Source organism: Apteryx mantelli, chromosome 1 (assembly GCF_036417845.1).
Source record: "Apteryx mantelli isolate bAptMan1 chromosome 1, bAptMan1.hap1, whole genome shotgun sequence".
NCBI classification, from domain to species: Eukaryota; Metazoa; Chordata; class Aves; order Apterygiformes; family Apterygidae; genus Apteryx; species Apteryx mantelli.
Window position 1 is genome coordinate 147428058 of NC_089978.1, and position 15373 is coordinate 147443430.

The following is a 15373-nucleotide window of genomic DNA, read 5'->3' on the forward strand; positions in this document are numbered from 1 at the left end:
CTGCCTCAGTAAAAGAGAAAGTATAAATTTTGAAGCATCATTACTGCAAAAAACTTTCTTCTCTGGTACTCAAAGGGAAAGTTTATCTTGGTCAGAGTTCATAGATCTTTTCAAAAATGGAAAGGTTAACATTATGATAGTGTGACCAATTAAAAATTAAGTACACACAAATACACAAAATAAATATTTACAAAACAATGAGAATATTCTCGCTGAAATTAAACTGACCCCCGAAAATACAAGTAAATATGGTAGAAACCTTCCTTTAATAGAATTCATGCAGTCGGCAAAAGAGGAAGCTCTTTAACCATTCAGTAAAGAAAATTTTCAATAATCTACACTTACTAAATTTCCTTTATCACTAGCCATTTTACCAGATAAATTATCCAACAATGCAGAAGGAAGTAAAGACAGCTGATTACAATGAATGACCATCTGATTTTTAATATACTCATACAAGAATTGTGATAACTATTCTAGAAATGCAGCTTTACCTCAGGTAAAATAAAGCAGCTGTTTAACAGCTAGAAGTACTGCATGACTCAAGCTATTTCTCAGGTAAAAGTTTAGGCTCCTTTCAGTTCAAAAAACCTGCATGCAATTTTGTGCAGATGAACAGCTAATGTTTGTTAGATAAAATATTTCTCACCATGAGAACTATGATATGAATTATTTGAGGCTGGCTGTACATGGAGTTAATTTATACAGGCTATTTACACACGAAAAGCAGTGTGAGGCAAGCCTAATTATAAAATAATTCCTAATTCTGTAAGTTAAATGCCACCCAACACCCAGTGGCCTTTTTATGTCATTTTCAATACACTAAATGCAACAAAAGATAAAGAACTACAGGGAACTTGCAAGAGAAGATAAAAAGAAAGGTTAGTCAACCCCTCTTACCTAACTCCTGAAAATTTTGATTTAAGGACAGACCATTTCCATTACACTGAAGGTAGCACAGAATACTAAAGCATATGAAAGTATAGATATTTTAAAGCTACCGTAACAATGAAAGAGCAGTACTCAAAACTGGTGAAGAGCAGAGCTCAATGTTCTTTCATTTAACCAACCTTTAGCTGGTGAGAATGGTTGAGAGGCAAGGGGATCAGAGTAAAGTTCCAACGGAAATTGTAGCTGTTCTTCATTGTCTGTAGATGCTTCAACCAAGAAAACATACCACATTGATAATTAATTCCCCAAACAAGATCTGCCAATAATAACAAGCATTGCAGATTTAATTTAGTCAGGTCTGACTGGAACAGATTTATTCAGCATAAGCATATAGTGACATAGTTCTGTATGAACAGTTAGATGTCTAACAAATCCAGCTACAAAATTGGTTGAACAGACCTGTGTTCCACTTACTAGGATTTGATTTAATACCTTAAGAAAAAATATTAAGCCAATTCACATAGTTTACATTTGACTCTCCAGTCAGATCTGAGTTAGCTGGTGTTAAAGTAGAAAGTAACATTTATTTCACATCAGAGAAAACACAATGCATTGTTACTATTGAACAGGGTAAGATACAACCAATATTTTAGAAGCATATCACACTGTGCTCTACTACTTAATCCCATTCTTTAGAATGCAGTATTTTCCAAACTATTTGTCTAAATTCCTTTCAGATATGCAGATTACATACATACTTTTCTAGCACAAGACGGTGCTTTATTAGCAGGATAACACACACACATTGCAGTAGTCTCTTCTATTCCCTCCACAATGCTATATGCTTCACTGAGCTCCAAAAATACAACTGATCTACTTAAGGTTTTTGGGGGCTTTTTTTGTATTATAAATAATTTATTTTCTCCCTTCCTGAAGTAAGGGCAGAATGTGCTACTTATAAGCACAAGTATTCTCTAATGACTACATTGCGTGTTTCAAAATGAAGTGAAAATGTGATCATCTATTAGGCTATTAAGTCTTTAGAGAAAAATATTCAAGGAAAGATAGTGGAATAAGGAAATACCAAGCACCTCTTTCATGTTACTGTAAGTTGTTTAAGTACAAGCACATACAGGTTTAAGTGATCCTGCCACAGGACACACACATGAACTCTGAAAATCTTATCCAACTCTGCTATGAGTCTATGTTTTTACAGAACTTCCCTGTGAAAATGTCCATATTTAACTGAAATTAAATTGTAGAATCATTAGAAACACTCTCTCTCTCTCTTTTGATATATAAAAATACACACACACACACACACACACACACACACACACACACACAATCTTTTAACGTTACATGCCTCACTACATTTACCTCTTTGCTGTGATTTTTCTGTAGGGGTTTTATTAGCTTGTAATGCTTGATTTTTGTCAAAAGTAATTGCAACAGCTGTGACTGTGATCTGTAAATAAGAAATACATGGCCTATTAGTTCAAATAAAATTTCTCTTGTGCAATCTCCGAAAAGATTTTTGCAAAAAACAAGTTTTCTACAGAAAAGCAATGAAAAAATAATCTAAGTAGAAATATTAAAAACCCTTCATAGCAGAGCATAGCAACTAATACTAAGGTCAGTTGTTAAAAACATATACCTGACAGTGTTTGTCCCAAGCTTATGATTTTGTTCATCAATTCTTATATTCTTGGTGTAATGACCAAAAAAAAAAAAAAAAAATTATTTCTCACTATATCTGTAAGACAGATAAAAAATTTTTTTTTAACTGATCACAGAAATGATGCTGTATTTGTACAGAAAACATTTTCTTTAAAAATCAGGAAGTATATGACATCCTTTTGAAACCAAAAGAAAAATTCAGACAGTTATGATGGTATCATTCTTAGAATCTGGTATGCCGTACTGTGGCATATATATTATGTCCTAATATATTGCATATGTACTTTTTCTCCCTCATTTACAAGATATGTGGTAAAACCTTTACAGATATCTAGTCTTTTAGTTTCATGCCTTACTAAGATAATGGCATTTCATGAGCACAGTGTCTCTTAATACCATGTAGTCCCATGATTCTCAAAACTGATGACTCAATAGGTCACCCTTTTTCTTCATCGAACATCATGGCCTTAAGTTTTTCTTCAGAATTCACCAGACATACTAGTAACACAATCCTAGCCTAGTTTACTCACAACAGCAAATGTTAATTAAAGGCCACACTAGCACATCTACATGCTGAAATACAGAATTACCTGAACTAATTCATCCTCTGGAAGAGCAACTGTAAAATTTACATGACAAAGGCAGCAGGGAATCATAGATCGTAGTTTAAAATATAAGCTCTGTTGAAGAGAAGACATCATTTGGGTTACTCTAAGAAACGTATGGGTTATTTCAGAGAAATTTAAGAGCAGAATTCTTTTCACAGTAGAAAGCATCTAACCATACTAATATCTCTCAAAGAAGAATTAGAGGCATAAGAATTCATAGCAGAACGTAATCTACTCTGTGCAGTAGTCTTTTTATTGCTGTTTCTAGAGTGCACTACCAGTCAAAGGACTCATTCTGATTCAAAAAGCTTTGAAAATTCTTATATATTAATTTGAGTCTATCCTTAAAGCAGGTTACAGACATAGTGCAAAATAAAGTCTAATTCTGAGAAGTAATTATGAAGCAAATGTTATTTTCAGTATAGTCTGATTTGACTTTGCTTCCATTTGAATGATTTAAAATATGTTTGAAATAAGACTCTTACCTTCAACAGATTCTCACAGAGATCATTAAAGTTCTTATTAAGTGTTTGATTTGTCAGGTTTATGTTGCTTAATCTGGATACTCTTACTGCTGTGAACATCTGAATTAAAACAAACACACTGATTTTTTTTGCCCCCAAATATGTCTATATGTTACATGAAAAACAAAACAAATTTATGAAGAAGATAACTCGTAACACGGTTAAGAAAAATGAGAGAGATGGAAAGAAAAGGAAAAAAAAACTGTAGTAACAGTCAAATACAATGCTGATGAATCATGAGATTTTACAAATAAAAGGAAACATCCAAAGAATTTTTATGAATTAGTGTATATGAATACATGAAAAAGGTGATTAAGTAAATACAAAATACTGTATTTCCTTTTATTTGCCTCATAAAGGAGACATTCTATCCTGCTACATCTATACATAATTTTCAACAGCAGTAACAAAATATAAGTTGTGTACAATAATGTAGACATCAATGGAATGTTATATATAGATACACAAGCAATCCAAGCAACCTAAGAGTATGCTGTGCTGATGCAGTCATACTGTTTTCAGACCCAAGCTGTACCTCTGCGCAGCATGCTATTGCATTGTGCCAGTGAAGTGTGAAAGCTCACTTCTATTTGACTCTCTCTATATGACACACTGTTGTATTGTACAAGCCTGACTGAATGCTGAAAACTTTATTATAAAGGGAATTTCTGTTTCCTCCAGTTGGATTTATTTAATTCTTATTTATGTTAACATATTAATGTAATCATATTCACCATCTCATACTAAGTAACTAATTCAATAATCTGTTTCTTTTAAGAGGCTCTGACATCTAGCTAGGCTCTTAAAAATGCCTGATAACTTAAAATTCATATTTATTGCAATTATTTTGTAATTTTCTTATTTTTTTGTAGAGTTCTATGTTACATAACAGCATTTAAAAAACACAAAGAAACAGGCCCTCATAATAATTTTTAACTAAAGTACTACTTATATTCCTATCACAATATAGTATCCTTTTTAATTTATCTTTCAAATTGAGTATCTCTAGTATTTATTGAAATTGGTACAGAATAGTTCAAAACAATTTGGAAATAAGGCTTTTATTTTCTCTAAATAACCTTACTTGAATATCGGAAGTCCAGTTATTTATACCAGGCATAATTTCTGTGTTGCAACTGTAAAAACCTGTGAAGAAAATATTTGTGAAAATTTATGTTGAACAATGAAATATCAAAAAACTTTTTAAAAAGCATATGCAACCCTCCCTGGAAGTTTTGCAAATATTTTTCCACATATGTTTATAAAAACAGAAATAAAATAAACGAACATACTAAAAAAATACAGCACCTGAAGAATACAATATAACATACAAAAGAAATGCATATTTTCTGTTATTAATATTGCAGTGAAAAATGGATAGGAAAGATGGAACTCACCAATTCTAAAAAAATACTGTAATTCACTACAGAATTTTTATTATGAGTATTTCTTGGACTGCCAAAAAGCAAGACCAGAAGTATCATCAGATTGAGGGATATGACAGAGACTACAATTGCATGAAATGCAACAGTGACAGGAGACCTCAGTCACTCCCCATGGAGAACGGGTAACTGTCATGTCAATTGATGCTTAGACGAACTGGTGAGTTACACTCCCTGACCGATTCATGGAAGAGCTCGTCACAGAAACCACAAAAGGAGAAGAATCTCCCAATTTGGTCCTGAGCAGGGATAAGGGCATGAAGATTATCAGCTCTGATCAAGGTACACTAAGCATTCTTGTAAGAAGGGCAAACACCAACAATCTACTATGTTGTGCTTAGTTTCAAATAGAAAAAACTAAGTACAAATGAGGAAGCTTATTGAAAAGAAACTCATAGGAGAAACTAAACAGCCTAACTCTTGACAGGCAACAAAGATATTTTAAAGATAACACATTAGAGACTGACAGCAAATACACAGCACTTAGTAAAAGAAACTTGAAAAGACCAAAGTGTAATGACTGAACAGCAAGGTAAGGGAAGTCAGAAGCAACAAAAAAGGCAACCTTGAAAAACTGAACATAAATCTAAACGAGCACAGAAGAGATAAAAATCCAGTAGGGTATATGTAAATACAGTAAGCTAGAAAAGAATTTGTGGAGCAACTTGCAAAAGGATAAATATGAATAAATCTTCTTTCACAACATCAAAAGCCGGTATCCTGTTGAAGCGTTAAGCAAGATATATAAATAATATTCAGAGAAGGTAAGATGATAGCAGAAAACCTGCAATTTTTGCATCTATGTTCACCATAGTAGTAGATGTTTCCACAATGGTGGAAAAATAGTCCCTTGTTTATTTTCATCAGAGAATCAGTCTAAGTAAACGTGTCTGAAGATGATGTTACTGAACAAATAGGCAGAAAAACAAATAAACATTCACATAAACATCAGGAAATGCAAAGATGAAATAGCTGACTAAGTGGCGTTGAACTCTTAAAAATACCTCACCACCAGAGAACAGGATCCTCTAATCCTCTGGCAGTAAGGTGGTTTTAAGTAACTCAAATCTACTAATTTGCCCAGTGCACATACCAGTATCACCGGTCTGTAGAAGCTGTTTTAGAAAAAGGAATTAGTGGGCAGATGGAGAAAGAACACACTGTAGAGGAGAGATACAACTTTTGCAAACAGAAGCCATGGCTCACACACCTACTGGAGTTCTCTGAAGAAATCAACAAGCAGGTAGACAAAAGGTACGTGATATAAGCTACTTGGACAACTAAGACAAGAACATTCGTCCAGGACTCTAAGATAAAAGCTAACATACCAAAGGGTAGAACGGACGACCACTGAATGGATATATAATTGATTAAAAGACTGTAAACTGAGGGTAAGAATAAACGGACAGTTTTCACAGTGTAGTATCTAACTTAGGTCCATATGCTTAAACATATTCATAGCTTATGTGGAAGAGGGGATAAAATGAGGTGACTGTTTGCTGATGGCATTAAGTTAGCGTAGGAAAAGCAAACTGCAACAGGATCTTACAATGAATAACAAGAAGATAACAGATGAAATTCAATATAGATAAAGTGATGCATGCAGAGAACCATAACATCACATATACAATGATAGGCTCTGTGTTGACTATAATCAATGAGGAATAAAAGATTTGGCGTTAACAATAGATAACATAAAAAAGATTGATAGGGAACAAATGTTCACTGTTCTTTCCAAGATAAGAAGTGGAAATACAAAACAAAATAAGTTGGTGGTTGATACGTTTCTTATATTCTATATACTGATGTGGTTCTTATATAGGTGGGAGTCCTGACGCAAAACTCTACAAACACTAAAAGCACAGATGGGTTCAAAACACAAACAGACAAATGCACAAAAAGGTTTGCCAAAGCTATTATTTACAAAGACAATATCCTTCCTTCAGGACACTGTTGAACTACAAACTGTTAAGAGATTATCCTGAACAACTAAGTTTGTGTCTTCCTCTTAAAAAAAAAAAAACAATAAGCATTCTTGTCTGATACGTATCAGCAAGCAGACATTGAGTGAGAGGGATCTGTGCTTTGATTCAGTACACCTATATGCTGGATTCTTAAATAATTGTTAAATGCAGACAACCAAATGGACACCTTACAAAATTCTATTGCCAGTGATACAGTCCCAACTTTTGTATTGTATCAAAGTAAAAAGACATTAATTTCAAGTCTGACCACTGAATTTTGAAAATTTATTTATTTTTAATCAGTTTTATGTTCTCAAGTTGTGACACTGTTATTATGAATCTGTAAAAAGTTGAAGAAATTATGTTACTTTCTTGCCTGCTACAGAATATGACCAATACTGACTTGGATGAAAATGTTGCAGGTGATTTAAGAACTCCATCTCATTTTGAACTTTGCCTTCTCAACAGCAAAGACCAGAAATCCAGCGAAAGAAAAATACAAACGTGTCTCATGAACAAGAGCACTAGACAGGCAAATTGCTCACTTAAAATAACATTCTTGGAATAAAACATCAATGTGTCACATTACGTGGCTAAAAACACTTGAGCAACAGACTACTCTCCATACTTCCACTTTCAGTGACCCTTAAACCTACAAATCAGCCATTCAGAATCTAAAAAACTTCAGAAACCGATATTCAAGTAAAAAAGATCCAATTGCTTTAACTTGTTATACCTATATGAAGTAACAACAAATTTGCAACAACAGTACAAATCAGTAAACTACATGTCACCCAAATTCCTTTGTTGCCCCAGTGTTCAATAAGCAACAATCCCCCCAAAAGGCTTAATAACTTGTTTTTCCACAGGTATAATTGACAAAGAAAATTTTTTTTACAAGAAAATTTTTACTGTAATTCTCTAACAAAGCACTTTACAGTTCTATTCTGTCCAATATGTTGTAAACAGAAAAGTTTAGAGCCTACCGTATAAATCAGCACAAAAAAAAATTTTTTTAATTATACCTGAAGGTGGTGGAACATCCGTCAGTAGAGAATGTACATCTTCCATTGCATCTGTATCATCAATCTGGAAAAAGCAATAATTGATAAAAATCATACTACTGTTCTAGTTAAGTCTCAGAAATATTTAAATATTTATGTTATCAAGAGATCTGGCAGCAAAGTCGAATTTTTAAAAATGGGTTCTATTAACCAGACTTCTGAATCCTAGCTAGCTGCCTAAATGACTTCCTTTGAATTATTGCATGCTTACCACTTGGAAAAAATAAAAAGTTTCCTTAATTAAAACAAAAATAAAGCAACATGCACAGATCACACAGGAACTGCACATGTTAAAGTTCTCTCTTTTTATCATTATTGTCTTTTAACAACCTAAAACGCTGAACAGGGTTTCGCACAACTGTAGCTTTTTTCAACTAAGTGCCTTTGGCTATTAGAGCTCTCATAAGGTCTGTATTTTACTGACTGGATCGTCCTCGCCTCTTACAGTGGCGGAAAAAAAATCTTTCCTGAACTTTAAACCCTTGCTTGGTATAAACAGCAGAAAATCAAATGGAAAAAAGCATTATTAGTTTTAGGTTATTAGTTTTTCCTATTTAAATAATCTCTACCCCAATCCAATATTTAAAGACTTTTGTTATTTTAGATCAGACCAAGAGCATGTCTGCCCTGGTACCTTTTGTAAATATTTTTGTGTATGTATCACCAGATTCATTTTGCTTTACTGATCTGCAAGAGATCCAAATTTACCTCTACTTTCCAACATTTTTGTATCAAGTTTTTTTTGAAATTCTTTATATTTTAATTCCAGTATTAGAAAGTTCTCTGTAAGGTATCATTTCTGTTTATCTCTCTCCTTCTCCTTCTCTTTAAAAAAGAGAAAGGAGATCTTAAAAAAAAAAACAAAACAAAAAACAGAGAATTTACTTTGCATAATTGCCCTTCTAGCATCTCATAGCATTTTCTCAGCACATTAATCTTTAGCCCTTTTTCTTACATATTTTCAGTGAATAATGATTTGGTTCTTGAGAGGTCAGAGTCAGGAGCTCCATTAGAGCTCCTGAAATATTGCTTCTCTGTACTCAATTTCTTAACAAGGGAGACAGTAGTAGTAAGTGGTTATACTAGTCGATCACTTTCATAGATGGAAAATCCTTTTTTCTATAAATGAAAACTGGATTACCAGAACACAAGGACACATATTCTAGAACAGATGCACTCACATGATGTAAACCAGTAAATGTGGTCCCTAAATTCAGGGTTATTCATCTTCCAAATATCAGATCTTATTTTCCTTGCTAACTTGGAGTTTAAAGTATTCTCTCCTGTGCACTTAGGTTTTTCTCTTCCATGTGGAAATTTCCCTACCCTCAAACACATATACCACAGAAAATAAATAACATAGAGGGAAGAATTCCCCAAAACTAAAAAAACAAAACAACCCACCCACCCAAAACCCAGCAACAACCTCTGCTTGCTCTATATAATGCAGTTCTTAATTAGCTGACCTTTCATTAGAATGTATCAACCTTCTTTATAAGGCAATCTGACATAAAATAGAAGAAGTATGCTTAACTTTTTTTATTGCTATCCCTCTCCTATTTGACAGACTTTGGAAGCAATATGGAGGCTGGGCCCATGTTTCTCTCAGATTTTTTCAAAACTTGTACAGAAAGTCTCTTCCAATACCACAGTCTTTGCATTTTTTTATTCCTTGAAAAACATACTATTTTTGACAGAGGCATTAGAACCTTTTGTATTTACAGAAATATCCTTTGATTGGCTCATCCATTTCAATGCTGTTTGTCAGACAGTATCTTTCACCATGTTTGTTTGGGGGATAAAATTTCACTCCTGCTAGTCTACACAGATGTTTGGGGTTTTTTTAATTGTTAAGACCAGACACAATAACTACTTAATTAAAACAGCTCTCATTGCTTTTTAATTTAAGAGTTAACTACTATCAAAGTTTTTTACCGACTTCATAATTTGCTTTCTTTGATCCTAGTATACTTGCAATGCATTGGAGACTAAAAATTTACTCAAAGAGCAGAAGCATCAACCAAACTCAATGTATTATTCCAACCTCTCCCAGCTGCTCTTTTTTCTAGTCCCCTTTCTTACCCAACTGCATTTTCAAATGAATTGCTATTACAGTGCTCTCTTTCTCTCTCTCACTCTCCCTATCAACAACCTTTCTTTCCAGATTATTTTCTGTGAAGATACTGATTTCTGGAACTTAACATAAGGGAAGATCTTGACTGTACCTCACGATACAATTACAGGCTGTAATTTCATTCAGTTCTTTCCTTTCTTTTCTTTTTCTTAGTCTAGGACAGGTCTTTAAAAATTTTATCTACAAGAATAAGATCAAAACTCTAGCTTTCTTTGGTATCTGCTCCTTTCCTTGAAAATAGTACAATCTTAAAACCTTGCCTTGGAATTTGAGTGAAGAAAGAGGTAAAAGAAATCTATGTTCATTCTATATTTGTTGCTTTTTTTCTAGTTGTTGTAGAAAGAAATGGAGGGTATGCTTCTGTAAAGTTTTAAAATTTGTAACTCAGAAAGGTGTTGGCTAAAATTCAGAAAAGAAAAAAAAGGGTTTTTTTTATGTGGTCTCTTGACATATGTATTTTCCTGAATGTGTTTTGAATCCTATCAGTTTTAGAAACAAATAATTCTGAATATCCAAGTGTTACAATAAGAGCTTTGAAACAGGAAGAATACGCAAGCTTTTTCTTTGCTACCTGTAAAATGTGACAACACAAAATGCTGAGGTTTACATAAATATTTAAGCCTTGGGTCAGCCATAACTGTCGCTTTTTCTAAAATAGACAGAAAAGCATTTTGTACCAGCTTATTATTCTAGATACTGCTACATATTGACGAATATCAGGGCAATCTCTTTTCAGATATTGTCCCTAGGCATAGAATAGCTATGCTTTAATTAATCAGAATGAGAAAAACGGAGACAATGCAATATCTAATTTTTAACAGTTTCTACTGATACAATATGGAAACACATATATAATTTAGAAACTGTTTGTGGAAGTAAGAAAGAAACCCCTTCTATGCTTTTTACAAATGTTTCAGGAAAAAAGAAGTATGAACATGAGTACTGAAAACATTCATCACCTCCAAGACAAAAGCATCCTTTTTGCCATGTGAAAGGTCTAGCTCTGTAACTTCATCAGAGCTTTCTGACTGAGATCTTAACAGCCTGGAACGTTGCCTGGGCTCTGGAATGGGAGACCCAATGATCTCTTCAGGTAGCTCCTAAAAACAGTATCATAATAAAATTAACAGTTGTTCTACAGAGTTCATAAATCATTTGAGTTTTAAGCAATTTGCTTATAGTCCTAAGAGGCAGATCACTCTGAAAATAATTTTTATAGAGAAACAATATAGACAGTTTTGGACATTGTCCAAATATAGAGAAGCATTTGCATATGTGGATGAAGACAGCTGAGAATTCCAGGTAAGCTCATGAAGAACAGTGAAAAGTATATCTATCTTTATTAAAAAACTATGTTCTGAATGATTCAATCAGTAAGAATTCAAGTGTATACGCACATAGAAAGTGTATGTGTGTTTGACTTTATTTTCAAAAATAAAAAAGCTTTACTTACTGGAGGACTGATCTCATAAAGCTCCTTGTTTTTTGCTATTGTATCATTTATCTTTTTCTGCATGTGAGATATATGCTGTTCATAGGTGCCATCATTTGGAGTTTTCCCCGCGATCTGAATACCACCAGGTGTTGGCAAAGCTGCTAGATACACACCTGTTGCAGACTTAAAAAATAATGATAAAAAAACCACTACACTCTTCAGCATCTTCATATCTCTTATTTTAGCATGTACTTCTACTATTTTCATATAGTTTCAGTAGTGCTTAAGCTATAGTGGACAGCATTATGATGTATATATTTACAGCCTGATCTATTCCATGGTAAATTAATTCTTCTTTACTAACAGTGCAAGACGCTATGCTTTTAAAACATACTTTCTCTCCTTCTCATGGCTCTTTTCTACAACGGGTCTTTATATATAAAGTTCCAGTTAAATATGAATTAAAAACTCTGCTCTCTTCTAAAGTGTTCTGAATTTAGCTTCAGATTCAAAATGAAATACATTGCTACAGGTCCTGGCTCTAGGATATTTTGCATAGTTAAGCAACAGTTTCATGGTTTCACAGATTTAAGATTTGTCCAATCCATTTAGAGTATCACTGAAGTTGTGACAGTCCAATACATATTTACAGAAAGCAGATCATCAGTTCAGATAAGAGGTAGCCACTCAATCTTACCCAAGCACCCTCTTTACTCATTGAAGAAGAAAGCACCATACTTTACTATCCTAACCCCACATGACAGAATGAGGTTAGAAAATATTCTTAATAAACATCTCCTAACTATCTCTAGGACACTTTCAATCTATCATTTATTTCTTCACTGCCATCAAAGAAGAGGCAACAGGTCTTCCTCTTGTTGGCAATTTACCAAAACATTTACCGAGAAACTTAACTGGCAAATATCTTATTTTTCATGAGAATGAAATGAAACTTAAGAAACAGAGATCTCTATGACATGACTTTTAAAGAATATAATCATTTTCCTACAACATATGCCATTAAGCCATTTTAAACTTTTTCCCCGCCTCATCCTCTTTCTAATAACCTTGTCCTCTAACACAGTTTCAAGAGGATCCAATCTGCTTTTTCTGGTGCTGAAAGATAATCTCTTCTGCTTTGTCAATAGTTAGATATCTCATTCTTTTCCATCACCTCACTTACTCTTGAAACGACATGTTAATATCTCTAGTTACTCTGAATTCCACACTTGTCTTTGTGACCTGAAAAAATACTGTAAGAAAGCAAAAGAATCCCAAGATTAAAACCATACTTACTGCCAACCCCATTAGCATATTTTCACCCACAGTGATTTGTATCCTCAGCCCAAACAGAGCGTTCATTCCTCTGAGTTTAAGTTTATTCATCAGTTGGGTGTGCACTTCGTATTCCATAAATGGCAAGAGATTACTGATAGATGTTGCATTTGCTTCAGCTTGAGCTTTCTTCTTTAGACGGCATAACCTAACAATACGGAACAGAGTATGACATTAGCAGATAAAGATTTAACTGACTGTTGAAGATTGAAAGTGATCACAAAACATTTGATTTATTCTCATTGTATAATATAATACAATTTTTTTTTTGGTTAAGTATTTTAAAATCCTGTAAAAAACTGAAGTAAATTCTTCACAGGCAAATCAACAGTAAGCCTCAATAACTATAATCTGATCTTCATTTTAAACAGGAATGTGTATTTAAATTAACAACAAAAAAGTTTAACATTCAACTTATTAAAAAAAATACAGTCTTCATTAATATTCAAAAGCATTCCCTATCAAAGTAGAATACAAAAATTGGAAATACTGTATACTTTTCCCCCCCCCACTGAATAAAATCATATCTCCTTCCTTAAAGTACACTTAAGGATTGTTACCAGACAAACAACATGCATCAAACAGGTGTTTTTTTTCTTTAACGGTCTAACACCACCAAAAAATTATGCAACGTAAAGAAGTTATCTACAGATTCTGGATAGCCAAATACCTAGTAGAAGTGTTAAATATATTTAATCATCTATCATACAGCAGCAACTGTTAAAAATTATCTCAACTAACTTTTGACAAAGCAAATACTGAAGACAAACCAGATTTCTTTGCAAGTCCTCTGATAATCATTTAACAAATCTCCTCCCCCCTCCCGTATTTACTCCTGCCAAAGTAAAAAAAGATTATTTCAAGAGACAGTTACTGTGACTCCAGTGAGTTACCCCTTTTCAACTGAGCTACAGTAACTGATTATGTGTATTCTTCAAGATTGCTGCAGATATAAAATAAAACATGTTATTTCTTTACAGTTTGCAGCTTAACAATTACTCTTCTTTGAGACTGTCTTCTCTGAAAATTTGTAGCTTCAGCTTTTCTTCTAATAAGGCCCCAAAAGCAAATATTTCATCTGCTTCTGCACACATCGTATGTGCTTTAGTTACAAGCACAGGAAGTTACGGTTATTGGTAGAACTTTAAGAATTTCTATTAATACACTTATTCAAGGCACAACAGAGAATAAAGGGGGAAAAAAAAAAGAAAGGAAACCTGAGTGCCCTCACAGCTCAGACACTAACATTGTTAAATATATTTATCTTTAATGTACAAAAAAGTACATAGGAATTCCATCTCTGCCCAGATTATGTTACTCATATTCCACTCTTCTGGTTTAGTCCAATAAACTGAAATTAAACCCTGCACCAGTGTAATGATTCCTTTCTTTGAACAAGAAGTTTTCATTCAAAAAGAGCAAATGACAATTATAAATTTTACTGATATGAATAGACAATGGCTTCTTCAAAGGAAGAACAATTCACATTCAAATTTATTATAATAAACAGTCAAAAGAATTTATTACATGATCAAGAAAATGTAGTAATTCCCTCAATCCTAACAAATCCATCTCAAAAGTTATTCTAGCTACCACTTCAGGGTTTGTTTTCTGTGGGATCTTTTTTTTTTTTTGGGGGGGGGGGGGGGAGGGCAGGTAGAGGAAGCAAGATGTTTCAGGAATCAGCTCAAAGAAACTGTGACATCAGCAAGCACTCTAAAGACAGACCAGGCACTGCCCTGCGACACTAAAAGACAATTCCTACAGTGATGCTGGACAGAGCTTAATAATACTGAAAATACCATAGGAGGACTAGAGAACTCATCTACCATAGCTCCAGTATTTCCCCTCCAGCAGAACTCAGGAAATGATAATCATAGGATTACAAGAAAACTCATGTTGGAAGGGACCTCATGAGGTTTCTAGACCAACCTCCTGGTCAGAGCAGGGTCAGCTGACATCAGACCAAGCTGCTCAGGGCTTTACCCAGTTAGATCTTTAAAATCCCAAGGATGAAGACTGCAGAGCTTCTTGGGGCAACCTGCCCCACTGCATGAATATCCTCATGGGGAAGAAGTTTTTCTTTATATCCAGCCTGAACCTCTCTTGTTTCAACTTATGTCCATTGTCTCTTTTCCTCCCACCACGTACTTCTGTGAAGACCATGGCTTCATCTTTGCCATAACCTCCTTGAAAGGACAGGCAGGCTGCTATTAGATCCCCCTGAAGCCCTCCTTTCTCCAGCTGAAGAAGTCCAGCTCCCACAGCCTCTCCTCCCAGAGCGGGTCCTCCAACC

The 15373-nt window shown here is 34.0% G+C and overlaps 1 protein-coding gene across 5 annotated transcripts in view; it reads right to left on the reverse strand.

Annotated features, from left to right (window-relative positions):
- C2CD5 (C2 calcium dependent domain containing 5) overlaps window positions 1-15373 on the reverse strand; it is a 78312-nt gene that overhangs the window by 13337 nt on the left and 49602 nt on the right. For all 5 annotated transcript variants that reach the window (XM_067306086.1, XM_067306101.1, XM_067306095.1 and 2 more), the window contains 9 exons: window positions 13039-13225; window positions 11761-11925; window positions 11267-11407; window positions 8135-8198; window positions 4788-4849; window positions 3665-3763; window positions 3162-3251; window positions 2272-2359; window positions 1071-1157 (listed from right to left, as the gene is read on the reverse strand). In XM_067306086.1, the coding sequence (XP_067162187.1) occupies window positions 1071-1157; window positions 2272-2359; window positions 3162-3251; window positions 3665-3763; window positions 4788-4849; window positions 8135-8198; window positions 11267-11407; window positions 11761-11925; window positions 13039-13225 (983 nt within the window). The remainder of the gene's footprint in view (window positions 1-1070; window positions 1158-2271; window positions 2360-3161; window positions 3252-3664; window positions 3764-4787; window positions 4850-8134; window positions 8199-11266; window positions 11408-11760; window positions 11926-13038; window positions 13226-15373) is intronic.